The following is a 15,020-nucleotide window of genomic DNA, read 5'->3' on the forward strand; positions in this document are numbered from 1 at the left end:
AAAAAAAAAGAAAAGAAAAAAACGACAACACAGAGAGGAAAACATCGTGTCGGATGACGCACAAGGTCTGAGTGCGCCGTGCGTAATTATTATTTTTACTCAATAATCCATGCGTCATCTATCTATCTATCTATCTATCTATCTAAATATGTCTCCATACAGCTCGCTGCAGTAGTTTATTTGTGCTTCCTGCCTCCCGTTGAGAAACATCCAAAACAAACAGGACTAATCCTCTAACTGCTTTATCTCATTAGATCCCCGCCGCTGCCTTTCACGCTTCATTTAATCACGCTGTAAATTAGACTATAAGCTTGAGATCGCTGCAGATCCGACCAAACACACACACACACACACACACACACACACACACACACACACACACACACACACACACACACACACACACACACACACACGTCTTTTGATTCCCGCGCACAGTATAAAAAGCTGAACCTCGATAAGCTAAGAATCAACGAGGGGTCAAGTCCAGCCCGGGGCCTGAAGCGCCACATGAGTGTTTATTCTAACTGCAACAATGCTGCATACACTGAGATGTGATCTGGTGAAATTACGCAGTTAATGATACTGGAAGAATGTGTATTCAGTTGGCAGATATAAGTGGGGTGGATTGTTTGAATAAAAAATATTTATCTCAGATGTGAAAGTGTCGCTAAGTCCTGTGAATCATTAAAAAACTTCTCTTTTGTTTCATTGCTGATTTTCTTTCATCCACATTTACTTTCCGACTCAATCCTTATTTTGTTTCTTGAAATCATGAAACACTCCAACAGATGAAATTTGAGGACACAACGTGAAGTTTTATTATGTCTTTGTGTTTAAATTCTGCTTTTTTAAGTTCTGCACATTCAGAGTGAATGTTCCCGTACAAGCCCCTGATGTTCGAGCAGCAGGCAGCTCTATCCGGGCTCAGGCTGTTAAAATATGCAAACGTACATATAAGCCCATAATTTACTGGAAAAGTGGCGCACTTTGACGCCGGACTTTTGCAATGACGTTGGAGTCGAAGTAAAATGACTGACACGGTCTTATTGAAATAAAACATCCAGTGCGGAGCTGCAGACACCTTTTTTTTCCCTGGCGGTGCAGGGGAGGGGAGGCGTGGATCTTGCTCACTTTTGACATTCTCGTTGCAGTAGTAGCTTCTCCTCAAGGCAGGACTCAGATGACACCACCCCGACATCGACCGGAGGAGCAACAAGGGAAGCGCTCTCTCTCTCTTCTCTTCTCTGCGGATGAACTTTGTTTTGACACCGGGACGCGTTTAAAAGTTCATCAGATGAATCGGAGCACCGTGGAGCATTTGACGTCTTCACAATAGCAGCGGGGAGAATAATCTGAGAACAGTCCAGCTCAGAGTCTCGCACACTCGGAGCTCCGGGGGCGGAATGTGAAAAACCCCATTTTTGGCGCATGATCTTCTCCGTGGTGAGCTGCCTTCTCCTGCTTTCTGTGCGGTTGGAAAGCGGAGGAGGAGGAGGAGGGACGGCTTTTCCCGACCCGAGCCCTTGCCTATGGACGACGGAGGTCCCCTCTCTCCAAAGGCGAATGCTTTCAGTATTGCCTCTCTGATTTCGGCTGCAGAGCAAGCAGGAAACGCAGCGTTTCAGAAACAGAGCGCCGGCCTGGACAAGCCAGACCCGCACAGCCACAGCTCCTTTAAAATGCACTACAGCACTGTCACCCGGGAAATGGAAGGTAAATCTGTTTTTGATGCCCATAGAGCTGCCATGGCCTCTTTACATCTCACCCAAGATTACGTAACACTCCTGCGTCTGTTCGGTTAATCGACTTCACCAAAACGCACAATCATTATCAGAGCGCAAAACAACATATCAGTGTTGTTATGTGTGCACAAATCAAACTGTGGTTAAATAAACAACCCTAAAATAATATTAATTTAGTCCTGTCAAGTAGAAGTATGCACACATAGCAGCCAGAGAGTAAAAAAAAAAAGTTTCCCATTCCTAAAGCCCAAAGCGTTGCACAAAGCGTCAGCTTTAATTCGAACAGAGTCACAAAGATTGAAAACGAAGTAGGAGGAGGGTTTACACTGGTGCCCTGTGCGTAATGGTGAAAACAGACCATAATGCGCATTTCCAGCTCGGAGGGAGGTGTATATCCATACCAGGGGTCTATTTGTCCAAAAGTCACCTGTTTGTTTGTTCATGCAAATCAATGTGTGTTTACCTTGTAGACCGTTTACCCTCCGATCGGACGAGCAGATCCTCTATTGTTTGCTGACGGGGGTGATGTGGGCGATACCCTTATCCAGAAGTTAAATGGGTGCCGGAAAGGCCATTAAAAGGGGGCGCACTTCACTGTCAATCAGTCTCGTCCCAAGGCGAGGAAAAGGCACATTACCTGAAGTTCCTTATCTAAATAGAAATAAGAACCGGTTTTATCGCAAAGGGGAGGCCCTCTGCGTCAGATAAGAGAAGAGGCAGGGTTGCAGTGTAACACACTGCAGCAGTGCACAGCAGAGGCCGCGCAGAGCGTGATCGATCCACAGGAGAAACGCTCACAGCTCCTTTCTGCGTGAAGCAGGCTTTCTCCGCGAGCAGCGCACTTTTTTGGGAACATTTACGTCTCTATTCTGACGATTATCTGTTTTACATTCGGTAGGCTGTATTATGCCGGCAGCGGATGCAATCTCAGGAATTAAAACGCTGTCGAGACGGAAACTTTTAAAGCGAAAGGGTTGCTCTCGTGTGTGACTTCTTCGTCTGGAGATCGCTGAATTCTGCTTCTGTTTTTACCCTCTGTGTTATTACCGACTTCTGTGCACGGCATATTTAGTAAATCCAGTCTTTTGGGATGATTTCAGCCATATCCAGCCCGTGGCTGACGCAGCTGTCCCATTTTTGCGATGTTGCAGCCTTCACGACGAGCAGCCTGAGCAGCCTCAACACGCCGGGGGGCTATCACCTCTCTCCGTCCCCCGGGGACCCCTACAGCCAACATGAGTCCCACTTCGAGCCGTGCCCGGCCGCCCAGCACAACTACAACTACCCGGGGTCTAACCCGGGCCAGGCCCCGCCGAGCGACAACGGGACTCCCAACTGCTCGTCGTCGTCCTCCAACTCCACGCCGAACAGCAAAAGTCTGGTGAAGAAGAACCCCAAAGTGGCCAACATTAACGTGCAGCTGGAGATGAAAGCTTTATGGGACGAGTTTAATCAGCTGGGGACGGAGATGATCGTTACTAAGGCTGGCAGGTGAGCACATAGTCCACACGGGACACACACCGAAAGTAGACCGGACAAATACTGCAGAAGAGAGCACACTCTTTAAACACGCAACATTAGGACTGTTCGATTAAGGAAAAATCATGCCACAAAAAAACTAAACTGCAGCTTTTATGTGCTAAATTAAATTTATTTTATCAGCAATCAAGAGCGAGGACATTTACGGAACATGTTTCTCAATATAGATTCAGTTTAACTGAACATTTGTTATTGCAGAGTCATCAAATCAAAGACAAACGTGTTTTATACACACAAATCCATAGATTTTATTTAAGAACTTGTTTTTACACTATTATTTCTTATGCTTGAAGTTGTTGTTGTTGTTGTTTTTTACACTAAGATAACACACGAGGGATCAAACTGGTAAAACTCTATTGCACAATAACACAAACATTCCCTCAAATGTTTGTTTATATCCAGATGAATTAAACGTCACCTTTGCGTCATTATGTTGGACTTTATGAGATATATTTAATAAAAAGCTGTGCAGGCGAGAGCAGGCCTTCTGACCAGGAGATGATTTAAAGTCTAAACCAAACGCATCAGCACAAATATGGATGTGTCAGTGTGTGTGTGTGTGTGTGTGTGTGTGTGTGTGTGTGTGTGTGTGTGTGTGTGCGTGCTAAAACACCGTGACGGTCTGATCCTGCCTGCTTTTTATGGATTTAATAAGAACTACTCTGGCCCTCGGCTGGTTCCTCCGCCGTCAGTCTTTAACTTTTACGCAGCGCTCTCACACGGAACAGGGTGTTTTTTTTTAACCTTTATTTGATTCAAATTAAAGATCAGACCCCACAAGAGACGATTACAGCTCTGCAGTTTTGTTTTTATTCCAGCCTTGACACGTGTTTACTCTTTCTTATTTCCTCATTATAGGAGTGTCTGTCTGCCCCCCTCCCTTTTCCTCTTTAGTCTATAAAAATCATCTGTGGTTACATAAGCTGCGTGAATACACCGAAATCTGGTTCTGATTTTTTTAAGGGTCAGTTAAAGGGATATATGACCTCGACTTTATTTATTCTAATTATTAGAATAATTAGAGGGTCATTTATAGCGTAGAATAATACTTTGTGTCTTCGCGCTGGACTGAATTCTCACAGCGTTCACCTCTGACCCGCGCTGAGAGCCAATAAAATGCAGCTCTAAAATATTCCGTTTACTTTTATCTAAAGGTGTTTGTCATGTTTTCGGAGCAGTAATACAAAGAGGCATGAGATAATTGATTTAATCCTGAAAGTGAAGGATTGAGTTTCCCCGCGCTGCTGTCTGTCAGGAGAAAGGAGATCAGCAAGCAGAGCACTTTAAGAGCTCCTTCAGCCTCACCTAGCCACAACACTGACGTTAATTGGGCGTTGATTTTGGGCTCCCTTTCACTGACTCGCTGGATTACTCAACTTTCGGCTGAAGTTCTTTGGGGGATATGGATCTAGTCTGAATAGTGACCCGCGTGAAATGGAGGGGGGAGAAGAAATGGCGCTGACGAACCTGTTGCACATATAACACCAGCACTAAAAGTAAAACGTCCCTAAAATCACTATTCTCATTTCTAGGCCCAAATCAGAGAATATATTTATTATAAATTAATTAAATTCCATTGCATTTGCATTCAGAAAACAAATCTTTTAAAGGAAGGATTGAAGTGTAAATTTCTCCTGATTTAAAAAAAATGTAAACTTAAAAACAAGCACTCTCTAAAAATCACCTCGACATAAGGCAGATTGAAGTGTGTGTGTGTGTGTGTGTGTGTGTGTGTGTGTGTGTGTGTGTGTGTGTGTGTGTGTGTGTGTGTGTGTGTGTGTGTGTGTGTGTGTGTGTGTGTCTTTAAGTGTCTGGAACTCATCAAAACAGCAGAAAAGATCTATAGAGAGAAAAGAACAACAGACCCGAAGCTGCATTCAGATTAAGTAGATTTTTTTACGCACTGACTGCCTCAGGTCGTTTCTAATCGCTGCAGGCTTCAGTCTCCTTGTAGCCTCCAGCTCGGGCCGAGGGGGAGGCTCTGTGGGCCGGGAGCTACATGCCGGTCGCTCTGCTAATACGCGGCTATTTCTGTGTAAAATATTTCGGCTCCTCTGACTCATTAGAAACACTTACAAAAAGCAATGAAAACACACAAATGAGCCCGTTGTAAAAAAGTGGGACAAACAAAGTAAATGTGCACCCTTCATGCAGCTGCAGCTACAAATGCAAAAAGTTATATTTAATAGCTCCTCTCTTGTTTTTATTTCCCCTTTTCCAGGAGAATGTTTCCAACTTTCCAAGTCAAAATATTTGGGATGGATCCCATGTCCGACTACATGCTCCTGATGGACTTCCTGCCCGTGGACGACAAACGTTACAGGTAACTTTTTGGACACGTGGGCTGTATGGCACCTTAAACAGAAACACACACGTGATCTGCCAAGAAAACAGTGAGGAACATTAAATATGTTATGTGTTTTTTTTATTGAGCTGAACAAACAGTATGCACTCTGCAGAAATTAATCCCACAGCAAAATAAAAAAAAATACAGTATTGTGTTTTTACGCAGCGTTTTTCTAAATGAAACCTTTAGGAATATATTTACAATTAATCGATTGGTGCCCGAAATTATGTTATATTTGACATAATGCAATATGTGAAATATTTCCTACATTATCAGGGTTATTGTTTTGGAAAAGCCCCACTGTGTTGTCGACTTTTAATTGATTTTTTTGTGAGCGTCCGGGTTTTAGTGACGTGAATCATGTCGGAAATTAAGTCGACATTTTAAGTCTAACTGGGTTTTTTTGTTTCGCTCTTGCAGGTATGCTTTCCACAGCTCCTCGTGGCTCGTTGCCGGTAAGGCGGACCCCGCCACACCGGGCAGGGTGCACTACCACCCGGACTCTCCGGCGAAAGGCGCACAGTGGATGAAGCAGATCGTCTCTTTCGATAAACTGAAACTCACCAACAACCTGCTGGATGACAACGGCCATGTGAGTGCGCAATAAGTCAGTCAAGGATTCAGCGAGGCTGCATCATTTAATTCACCGTAACGAGGTGCATTATTTAGTCACAGCTTAAGATGTTATCGACGCTTAAAGGAGTCATTAATATGCAAAACAACTTTAAACACATCTTTTAAACATTACCTTACACGGAGGCTGAACATTTTATTCTTTAGTAAATTGATTGATTGAAAATAATTACATTTTTAATTAGAAGTCAGATATTTTAATTAGAAGGCAGCTGTTCCTCAAAGGCTGCTTTCAATCCACAAAACTGCGCTACACAGCAGGTTTAACTCCGGAACTGGAAACAATTTCATCCCGACCTCTTGATCCTCCTGCGTCTCTCTGTGCGTCACTTTCAAAGCGCAAAGAAAACGAGATTTATTTTAATATTAGAGAATCTATCGAATTATTCTCAGGGCTGCAGGATGAAAATGAGGATGAATCAGTTTATTTTTTTCCATCTGAGTTAATGGATATCCTGATAAAATCTTCCTTACTGTTCTTTAAAGATTTAGATGTTCATATTTCGACACTAAACATCGTCAGGTTTTTTTTTTAAATAAGTAGTACTGACCAAACCTGCAAAAACATCCACACATAGTCATGCATCTTGACTGTGCATGCTTTTCATATTAATTAACAGCTTCATTAAGACTTTATGATTTTTTATTTTTTTATTATTATTTTGTGCGTAATCGCCGTTTTTTAATTCTATAGCTCTTATTTATCACAATCTTGTGACCACACCAGAGGATCTGCTTGTCGGCTTGTTAACAAAATAATGTCTGAGTTCTGATGAGTCCTCTGTTTTTTTTTTCTTTTATAGATCATCCTGAACTCCATGCACCGCTACCAGCCCCGGTTCCACGTGGTGTATGTGGACCCCCGCAAAGACAGCGAGAAGTACGCCGAGGAGAATTACAAAACCTTTGTTTTTGAGGAGACCCGCTTCACGGCGGTCACAGCGTACCAGAACCACCGGGTAAGAAGTCTGTCTTTAAAGTGTGGCAAACTAACACCGTGTGTTTAGTGTGCAGAGACAAACAGCAGGTTCATGTGACCTGATTCTAAAGGCCTTTAAATATGTTCAAACGTCATGCGTACAGGGAGAGAAAATGATCGGAACACACATCTGATCAAAAAATTAAGATTCACTAAATTTTAGTGAAGTGGATTTCTGCTTTTTTCACTGTGGGACAGTAATTGTTTTTGAGTATAAAAGTCTTAGCGCGCTTTTTTTTGTGCGTAAATGTTGCCTCTGCTGTTTACGCACAGCCGTGCTCCTTACATGCTTTGCCTCTGCTCTGTCCTCCATCAGCTTCGGCGTCTGCTTAGATTTACACATCAGATCCGTTTAGTCGTAGCGAGTGAAACATCAGATACAACTCTGTTCCTATCTGCGATATCTCAGTAAAGTTTGTCGCTGCGTAATTGTTATTTTTAGTAATTCCGCATGGTGATCAGGCTGTGGAGGATTATATCATTTGATTCCGTTAGAGGTTATTATTCTTTGATGTCCGGATGGCTGCAGAAAAAACACACAAGGGGGCTGCTGTTTAAAGTGTGGAAAAATAGAGACAACGTGAAAACAATGATCTTCGAATTTAAAACGCAGTAAAGTAATAATGATGTTGAGAGAGTTAGTGAAGAGGTGGTTATGAATAAAACTGAGACTGAGTTGTTCCTTTAAGGAAACCTACAAATGGTGACCTACATACAGTGTGAAGTGTTACAGAAGAGGTCAGAGGTGAACTTATGATTTAAAGCTGTGCATCATCTTGATGTTATATAATATTTGTTTTTAATATTAGATATGATGCCACAGATGTACACAACATCAGTAATAAAATGTGTGAATATTTTTTAAATATGATTTTGAATTAAAAACAGCTTTGTGCTGCTGACATATATTTTATTTATTTAAAGGAAGAGCAGACGATTTTAACATTTGAATTAACAATAGATTTTGAATGCAATGAGTACATTTATTAAACGTACAGTGTGGTTTATTTTCTGCTCTGCTCTGGATTTCAGATCACACAGCTGAAGATAGCCAGCAACCCGTTTGCAAAGGGCTTCAGGGACTGTGACCCGGAGGACTGGTGAGTGCTCACACTCAGACTAAACACACACACACACACACACACACACACACACACACACACTCACACACACTCTTTACTGGCAGGTTTCCCACACGGTGTAAAAACAAAATGTGAAGAAGCATTTTGCAAAAATAGATTTGCAGTTTGTTTTATCTCACTTATCTCTCAGATGGGTGGAGTTTGCAACATGAAAGAAAACAATGAGCGGCATGAAGTTTAGAAATCACTGGGTATTGTGTGAGAGTCAATCGACTGTGATTTTCTGTCACTGACAAATGACCGGACTCTCCTGTGTGTGTCACAATGTTGTAAAAAGCCACCCATCTGGTGTACTCAGGCGGCGTGCAGCCATGACGAGACTTACTCCACATGCTGTTTGTCCTGCTCTGCAAACTTTCTTTAAAAGCATTACATGCAGCGATTATGTCGAAGTTAATGAAAACTTTGGATGCTTTTATAGCACAGGACAATCTGAGTCATGTAATCAGCAGCTGCACATTCATCCTTTGTAAACCGGGGGGGGGGGGGGGGGGGGGGGGGGCTGTCGATGTGTAAATGCTCATTACATGCATGAGAGTAAACTCTTAAATGTGCATTCATCATTTTTATATATTTAAGAAAGAAACCATTGACTTTTCCATTAAACGCGACTGTAACCTAACCCTTCATTTCTGTTGCAGGCCCAGGAATCACAGGCCCGGCTCTCTGCCAATAATGAGTGCCTTTGCCAGAACAAGAAACCCGATGTCGTCCCCTCCGCAGCAGAACGGCTCCGAGAAAGGTCTGCAGCACGCCCTTTGTTTCATCTCACAACTCGTGCCTGTTATTTAAAAAAACACGACTCAGCCGCGTTTAACCTCTCAGCGTTTCAGTCAGGATTTATTCTTTCAGTAGAATTCAAACTTCAGCTCATGTTGTGTCCTTCATTTATGATGCATTAAACAGCGAGACCCGGCTTTTAATTAAACATCAAATATCAGCCAGTCAGAGTCACCCACTGCCCGACATGATGGAGGTCATGTTACCTGCAATAATTCATTTATAAAGATTTAATTCATCCTTTCAGTAACAACATTTAAAAAAAAAAATAGAAATAATTATTAAAGTTTCTGCAAGTTTCACCTTCAAAAAGCTTCAGAGAGAAGATTTTATAAATAGGTTTTCTACTCACTGTGTATCTGTTTTCTAATATTAAAATTTCTAAATCAGTTTTTTAAATATAAATATTTGTGTTTTTTACAATTTAAGTTTTTTCATTTTTTATTTTTATTCGACAATTTATTTCACATAAACATAAATTCACATCATGTTTTTATCTGATGATTATATTGCAGCCTTTAAATCTCTCAAAAGATCTAAACACAGCTTTAATAACATGACTAGTAATAAATACCATCTCCATGGCGATAACACCGTCAGTCAGTTGTATTATTATACTTCAGGACAAAGTGCAGAATGTGCTACTTGTAAAAACAAACAAAACGTGTATCATTGGAATCTGTCACAGGTCAGAAGTAGGGCAAGAATCATAATCATGACTATTTTTAAATGAAACAAGATTGTGGATTTTATCACATCTGCATCTCGTGAATTTAGCGAACTAAACACTCTGAACACTTTGAAAAACAAGCAAATACAAATTAACATTATGCAATTATTACATACAATTTAAAAATCTAAAATAATAATAAACTGATTAAGTCTGTTTTTTGAGGTGGTGGTAAGGAACTCTTGTGGCTAAAAATCTAACAACAAACATTTTGAAACATTTACCAAACAGGACAAAACCTTCGACCTAAACGTAGCCAAGGTCATCGTTTAATTCTCTTGTTTTCATGATCGTGGGACAACAAATATCCCAACTTCTTACCTCCAGCAAATATTTTTACATTGAGTTGACAAGCCTGAATAAATGTTGTATTTCATTTTTCATTTTTTTAACCAGTAGGAATGTTAAGTTAAATCCTTGATGTATAAATCTCTTCCTATTCTTATTTTTTTTATATTCTAAGTGTTTATTTATGTATCTATTCTTATATTGTTTTATTTGTTTTCATGACATGCTGCTGTAACACCACAATTTCCCAGTTTGGGATCAATAAAGTAATTCTATTCTATAAGTGAAACTGGATGCATGTCCCAGCTCTAACCAGTTAAACTCAGACTCAGACTGTGCCCTCCATGTCGTCTGACTCTCCTCCTGTCTCTTTCTGTGCAGAGGACAGCAGGCGGGAGTACGAGCGAGACCCGAGCGGCACGCCTATACACGCCGACCCGGCTCACCAGCTCATGTCCCGGGTCCTCAGCCCCGCCTTGCCCGTCCCAGGAGGCCTCCACGCCGTCCCGCTCACCAGTGGCGGCAGACCCAGCCCTCCCCACGACCTTCGATCAGACCACCACGCCCTCCCACCGGACACCCTCCATCACCACCCGTACAAGTACCCCACCACCTACGAACACTACCTGGGCGCCAAGACCCGGCCGTCGCCCTACCCGTTACCCGGTATCAGAGGACACACGTACCATCACCACATGAACCCCGCCACAGCGAACATGTACTCAGCCACCAGCGGCCCCTCTAACTATGACTACGGGCCCAGATAATGGCGGCTCTCCACCGGGGGGAGAACGGCACACAGCACTCTGGGAAATGGGAGCGAGGCAGGAAAAGCAACACTGTCCTGTCTGTCTGTCGGCGGCTCACACAACCCGCAGGGAGCGTCCATCAGGCTGGATAAACCCCGCCATATTTATTTAAAGGAAACCTTTACGGCCACCTGCTCTGAGGACTGTTTGACCTTTGAACCCCAAAAAGGCTAAAAGCTCCACGCCAGGTCTTCCTTAACTGAGCGGTGCAGGACATTGAGCCGGTCGATCAGGAGACAGGAGGGACCTCTCCTTAACTCTGACTTTTTTTGATCACAGACTGGAATTGAATTCTTTTATTTGTGTTGAATGCACTTTTTTGATTTGCCTTGTTTTTAATGCTTTCAAAAAAAAAGCCATATGTTATTATAGTCCTCCATCGACCTTCTAGGTAGACGAGATGTTTGCATGTTGAGCTCATCGGAGAGAAGAGGAGAGAGGCTGTCGAAACACAATCGAAATGTTTTTGTTTGAGAGAAGAAGAAAAAAAAATACTAGATTTGATTTTGAAACGTTGTGAACATCCCGGGCCGCTCTGAGAAGTTTGTACCATGGCACTGACTTGCAGCAATTCAAAGTAAATAAATGAAGCAGACTGACTGTTCTGTATCTGTAAAATAAACATTAAATTGGTGTAATTCATAAAAAGAAAAAAAAAGCAGTCTATGAGCAGATCTTCAGTTCCTAAGCTGTGTGTGTGCTGCTGCTGCTGCTGGGGGGGGGGGTAAAGAAAGCGTACCTCACTGATAGCATTGTTCAGGTTTCTCCGGCCGGATTTGCCCGGTTGAGTCGGGATGCGGTGTCGGCTGCTCCAGCTCTCACTGGTGATCAGGACTTGGAGGCTGTCTAAACATTAGAACACACTGAAGTTCAAACGTTGAGGTCTGCACCTGGTTCTGTAAAAGAAAACACACACACACACACACACACACACACACACACTGTCTCTTAACAGCCAAACTCCCGACTTCTTCACACACTTTAGGACACATTTCAGACGGAGAGACTTCAGTGGATGATAAATAAAATCCAGAACAAAAGAGTACAAAAACATATTTTTGAAGGCAAAGATTAAAATGAAAAAATAAAAAATAAACATAAGGGTGTGAGATTTATGGAAGTGGTAGTAAATGTAGCAATTAATATGAATCTCTATTCACAGATGTAACATTCAAACTTGTACTCAGGGGTCTTTATTTTGGTGACCTGGTTTCTGTAGTACGTTTGTTGGCTCAAATTGGCCAATCACAAATCAGCACACGTTGGTGTATTTCTTCTGAATCTCTCTCTATGAACAGATATCTAAATGCAAGTTCAGCTAACAGTCAGTTTCCAGATCACATACTTTGAATTGCATGACAGATCAAGTTTTACACACCTATAAATTGCTGAATTTAAATAGTTAATCATGATTAATCACGTGTTGAAAATTGGATTATTTTGCATTTAAAATGACAAATTGTGAGGCTTTTATTTTGATTTGTTCTTAAGCTGAGAGTACTTTACTTGCTGTGTGCTTTTATTTTGAAAATTAAGTAAGGAGCTGCTGGTAGCTGGAAGGTTAAGACATGAACTATAAAAGCACATAAACAGGAAATGGTTAGGGGTCGTCAAACACAGTATTTAACTTAGTATTTAAAATGCCACACAAATTAACTGGCATTTACTAAACACGTGTGTGAAAACACTTCATACAAACTGAAAGAAAAAAACACCACATCAGTTACATTTCCCTTCTTTCCTAAAGGAAATCATCGCTCATATTTAATGGGACAGTGTGATGATATTTTAAGGATGTCACGCGCTCCTATCTGCAGCTATCCCCCCCCCCACCCCCCTCCTATTTGAAGTCCTATGAGGAATGCTTTGTTGTCAAGGTTAATCTCGCTGGAAAGAAAAAAAAAAACCTCTGCTTTTGGATTTGTGCGTGTCACCTCACCACGGGAAACAGAGCCTAATGATTCATTTTCAATAATGTATGTTTTTTTTCCTTGCCATGGAGCCGAGAGGAGGGGAAGAGGATGCCCGAGGGCGCCTGACCCCTGACTGTTTAATGGCTTGTAAAGGTGTCAAAGGTTAAATAATGTTTCCACTCATTTAAACGCCGCGACTAATTGGGTGTATCATTGTGTTGTGTTTGTGTGCGCGCTCACTAAAGCATTGAAGCTATATGGGAATTATTTCAAAGCCAATTAGGACAATAATGACGTCTCAAAAAAAAATAGTTTACTGACCTAGGTCAAAATTTAGAATTAAATATCCTGAGTAAACCTGGCTTTAAAGGTTAAAATTATCCGTTTCGATTGGGGCTAATTTATATACTATGCTGCAGCTAATTACTTCATTAATACTCCACTCTGCCTCAATTTATTTTAAGAAAGGAATAACTTGTGTCTTTTTTTTTATTAATTAAGTGTTTTCCTACCTCGGTTTTTTAATTCAGCTAAATTAGGAATTATAAGAGTTTTTCTTTTTGTTTTTCATCCGGGTATCCCCCTCAAATATCTAATACAACCTGTTTCCGTGTTCCTGTGTTGTCCGGTCAGGGGGCCGCCTGGTGTGGACCGACGCCGGGCTGCAGGTGCTGAGATCCCGGGGAGGACCACGAGACAGCGCCGGTGTTATGAGGAGAAACGCATACCTGCCAATTCCACAGGCACCGAGCGGTGGTATAGTCTACATCCCATTCCTGGGGTCAAAGCTGTGATGTCAGAGTGTGTGTAATAAACGTGAAGTGTCTGTAAAGCGTTTTCATTATCCTGCGTAAATATGAGTTGCAAACTGTGTTTCACTCTGAAGTGTCTGCAGAGGAAATGTAATTGTGGATTAAAAATACTGCAGTGTAGAAAATGTGTCTGCCATAGTTTAGATTGTCCTGTGAGGTGCATGCAGTTCTCGACATAACACCGGGTTTATGGTTTGTGACGTTAATCTTCTCCACTTCACGCTGAGGCTCGTGGGGACTTTGGCAAGAGTATCGCACGCGAGAGGAGAGAGAGAGGGAGAGAGACAGAGAGAGAGAGAGAGAGAGAGAGAGAGGGGTCGAAAGGTGAAATTGAGACTAATTATAGGTTTCTTCTAACACAGAAGAAACATCAATTAGACTGCCCATGCGCGTGTAAAAGGCTGTTATCTGTATTATGAAGGATCATTTGACCTCACTGACCGCAGTGGAAAAAAAAACAATCACAATGTAGGCTATCTGTGCACACTTAGGTAAAATAAAGGAAGCATATCCTATAAAAAAAGTGAGTTTATTGCCTCCATTTCAGCCAGAGGAGACACTTTAAGGGAGGCCAATTTAAAAACAAAAACAAGAAACCCTATATTTCTATATGTTCAGTGGTGTAGTGAAGGGTATACACATTTGTTTTTCAGTCTACAGGGTATACTTCTAAATCCCCTCTGATTCACCATATTCAGTAGTATATGCTGCAATTTGTTTTCCCTTGGACGGTGAAGGGACTTTGTAGTAGTCTCATCCTGTCGTCTGTTTGCCAGTTAAAATGATAAAACCTGCTCTTCTTTTGTGGTAAATGTTCATTTCATAACAATCCCTACTCCCGTTGAGGAGTCTTACATGTCACTGTTTATAACAGAGGCCGTTTATCCTCTGCTGGACCGGACACTTTTGGGGAAAAATGAAGAGTATACCTACTTCTTCAGGCACCACTACACCTCTGAATATAATCTATAAATGAAGCTGAGTCAGCACAGTGAGGTCGTGATGAATCAGAGGAGGAGGGAGTATATCGATGCTGCCTGTAATATCAAACGCTTCTTTAAAGTCGAGCTCAGCTGTGAACGAGACACTTTAGTGAAACTCTACTGAGCAGAGTGAGCTCATATGTGTCACTGAAAGAGTTAAAAACAATACGAGATAGTCAGTGGTGATTCTACAGTCTGTTGGGGCCCTATAGGCAAAAATATATTGTGGGCCCCTCCAACCAGCATTGTGCTGTTTTCACTCCCAGACAGAAAATTCCTCTAAAGGTTCCTTCTGTGTTTTTAACAGGAATAATGCACGA

The 15,020-nt window shown here is 41.9% G+C and overlaps 1 protein-coding gene across 2 annotated transcripts; it reads left to right on the plus strand.

The window, feature by feature from the left end:
• Positions 1-1,108: 1,108 nt before the first annotated feature.
• Positions 1,109-11,621, plus strand: tbx1 (T-box transcription factor 1). Of its 2 annotated transcripts, none has more exons than XM_061037285.1 (8): positions 1,109-1,716; positions 2,846-3,236; positions 5,506-5,607; positions 6,052-6,223; positions 7,068-7,223; positions 8,276-8,343; positions 9,027-9,127; positions 10,565-11,621. In XM_061037285.1, exons 1-8 carry the CDS (start codon positions 1,533-1,535, stop codon positions 10,948-10,950), a joined length of 1,560 nt encoding a protein of 519 aa, XP_060893268.1. In that variant the 5' UTR covers positions 1,109-1,532; the 3' UTR covers positions 10,951-11,621. The 2 variants fall into 2 exon arrangements, with proteins under 2 accessions (XP_060893268.1, XP_060893269.1); XM_061037286.1 differs by having other exon boundaries at positions 2,897-3,236.
• The last annotated feature ends 3,399 nt before the right edge of the window (positions 11,622-15,020 follow it).

This window comes from Labrus mixtus, chromosome 5, assembly GCF_963584025.1.
Source record: "Labrus mixtus chromosome 5, fLabMix1.1, whole genome shotgun sequence".
In the NCBI taxonomy this organism is placed as follows: Eukaryota; Metazoa; Chordata; class Actinopteri; order Labriformes; family Labridae; genus Labrus; species Labrus mixtus.

Bases quoted from the DNA above. Each gene is read 5' to 3' on its own strand.
- tbx1 (XM_061037285.1), top strand. From the start codon at position 1,533: ATGGACGACGGAGGTCCCCTCTCTCCAAAGGCGAATGCTTTCAGTATT. The intron at 3,237-5,505 runs GTGAGCACATAG...CCCCTTTTCCAG, and splicing joins ATCGTTACTAAGGCTGGCAG to GAGAATGTTTCCAACTTTCC. The intron at 5,608-6,051 runs GTAACTTTTTGG...TCGCTCTTGCAG, and splicing joins GTGGACGACAAACGTTACAG to GTATGCTTTCCACAGCTCCT.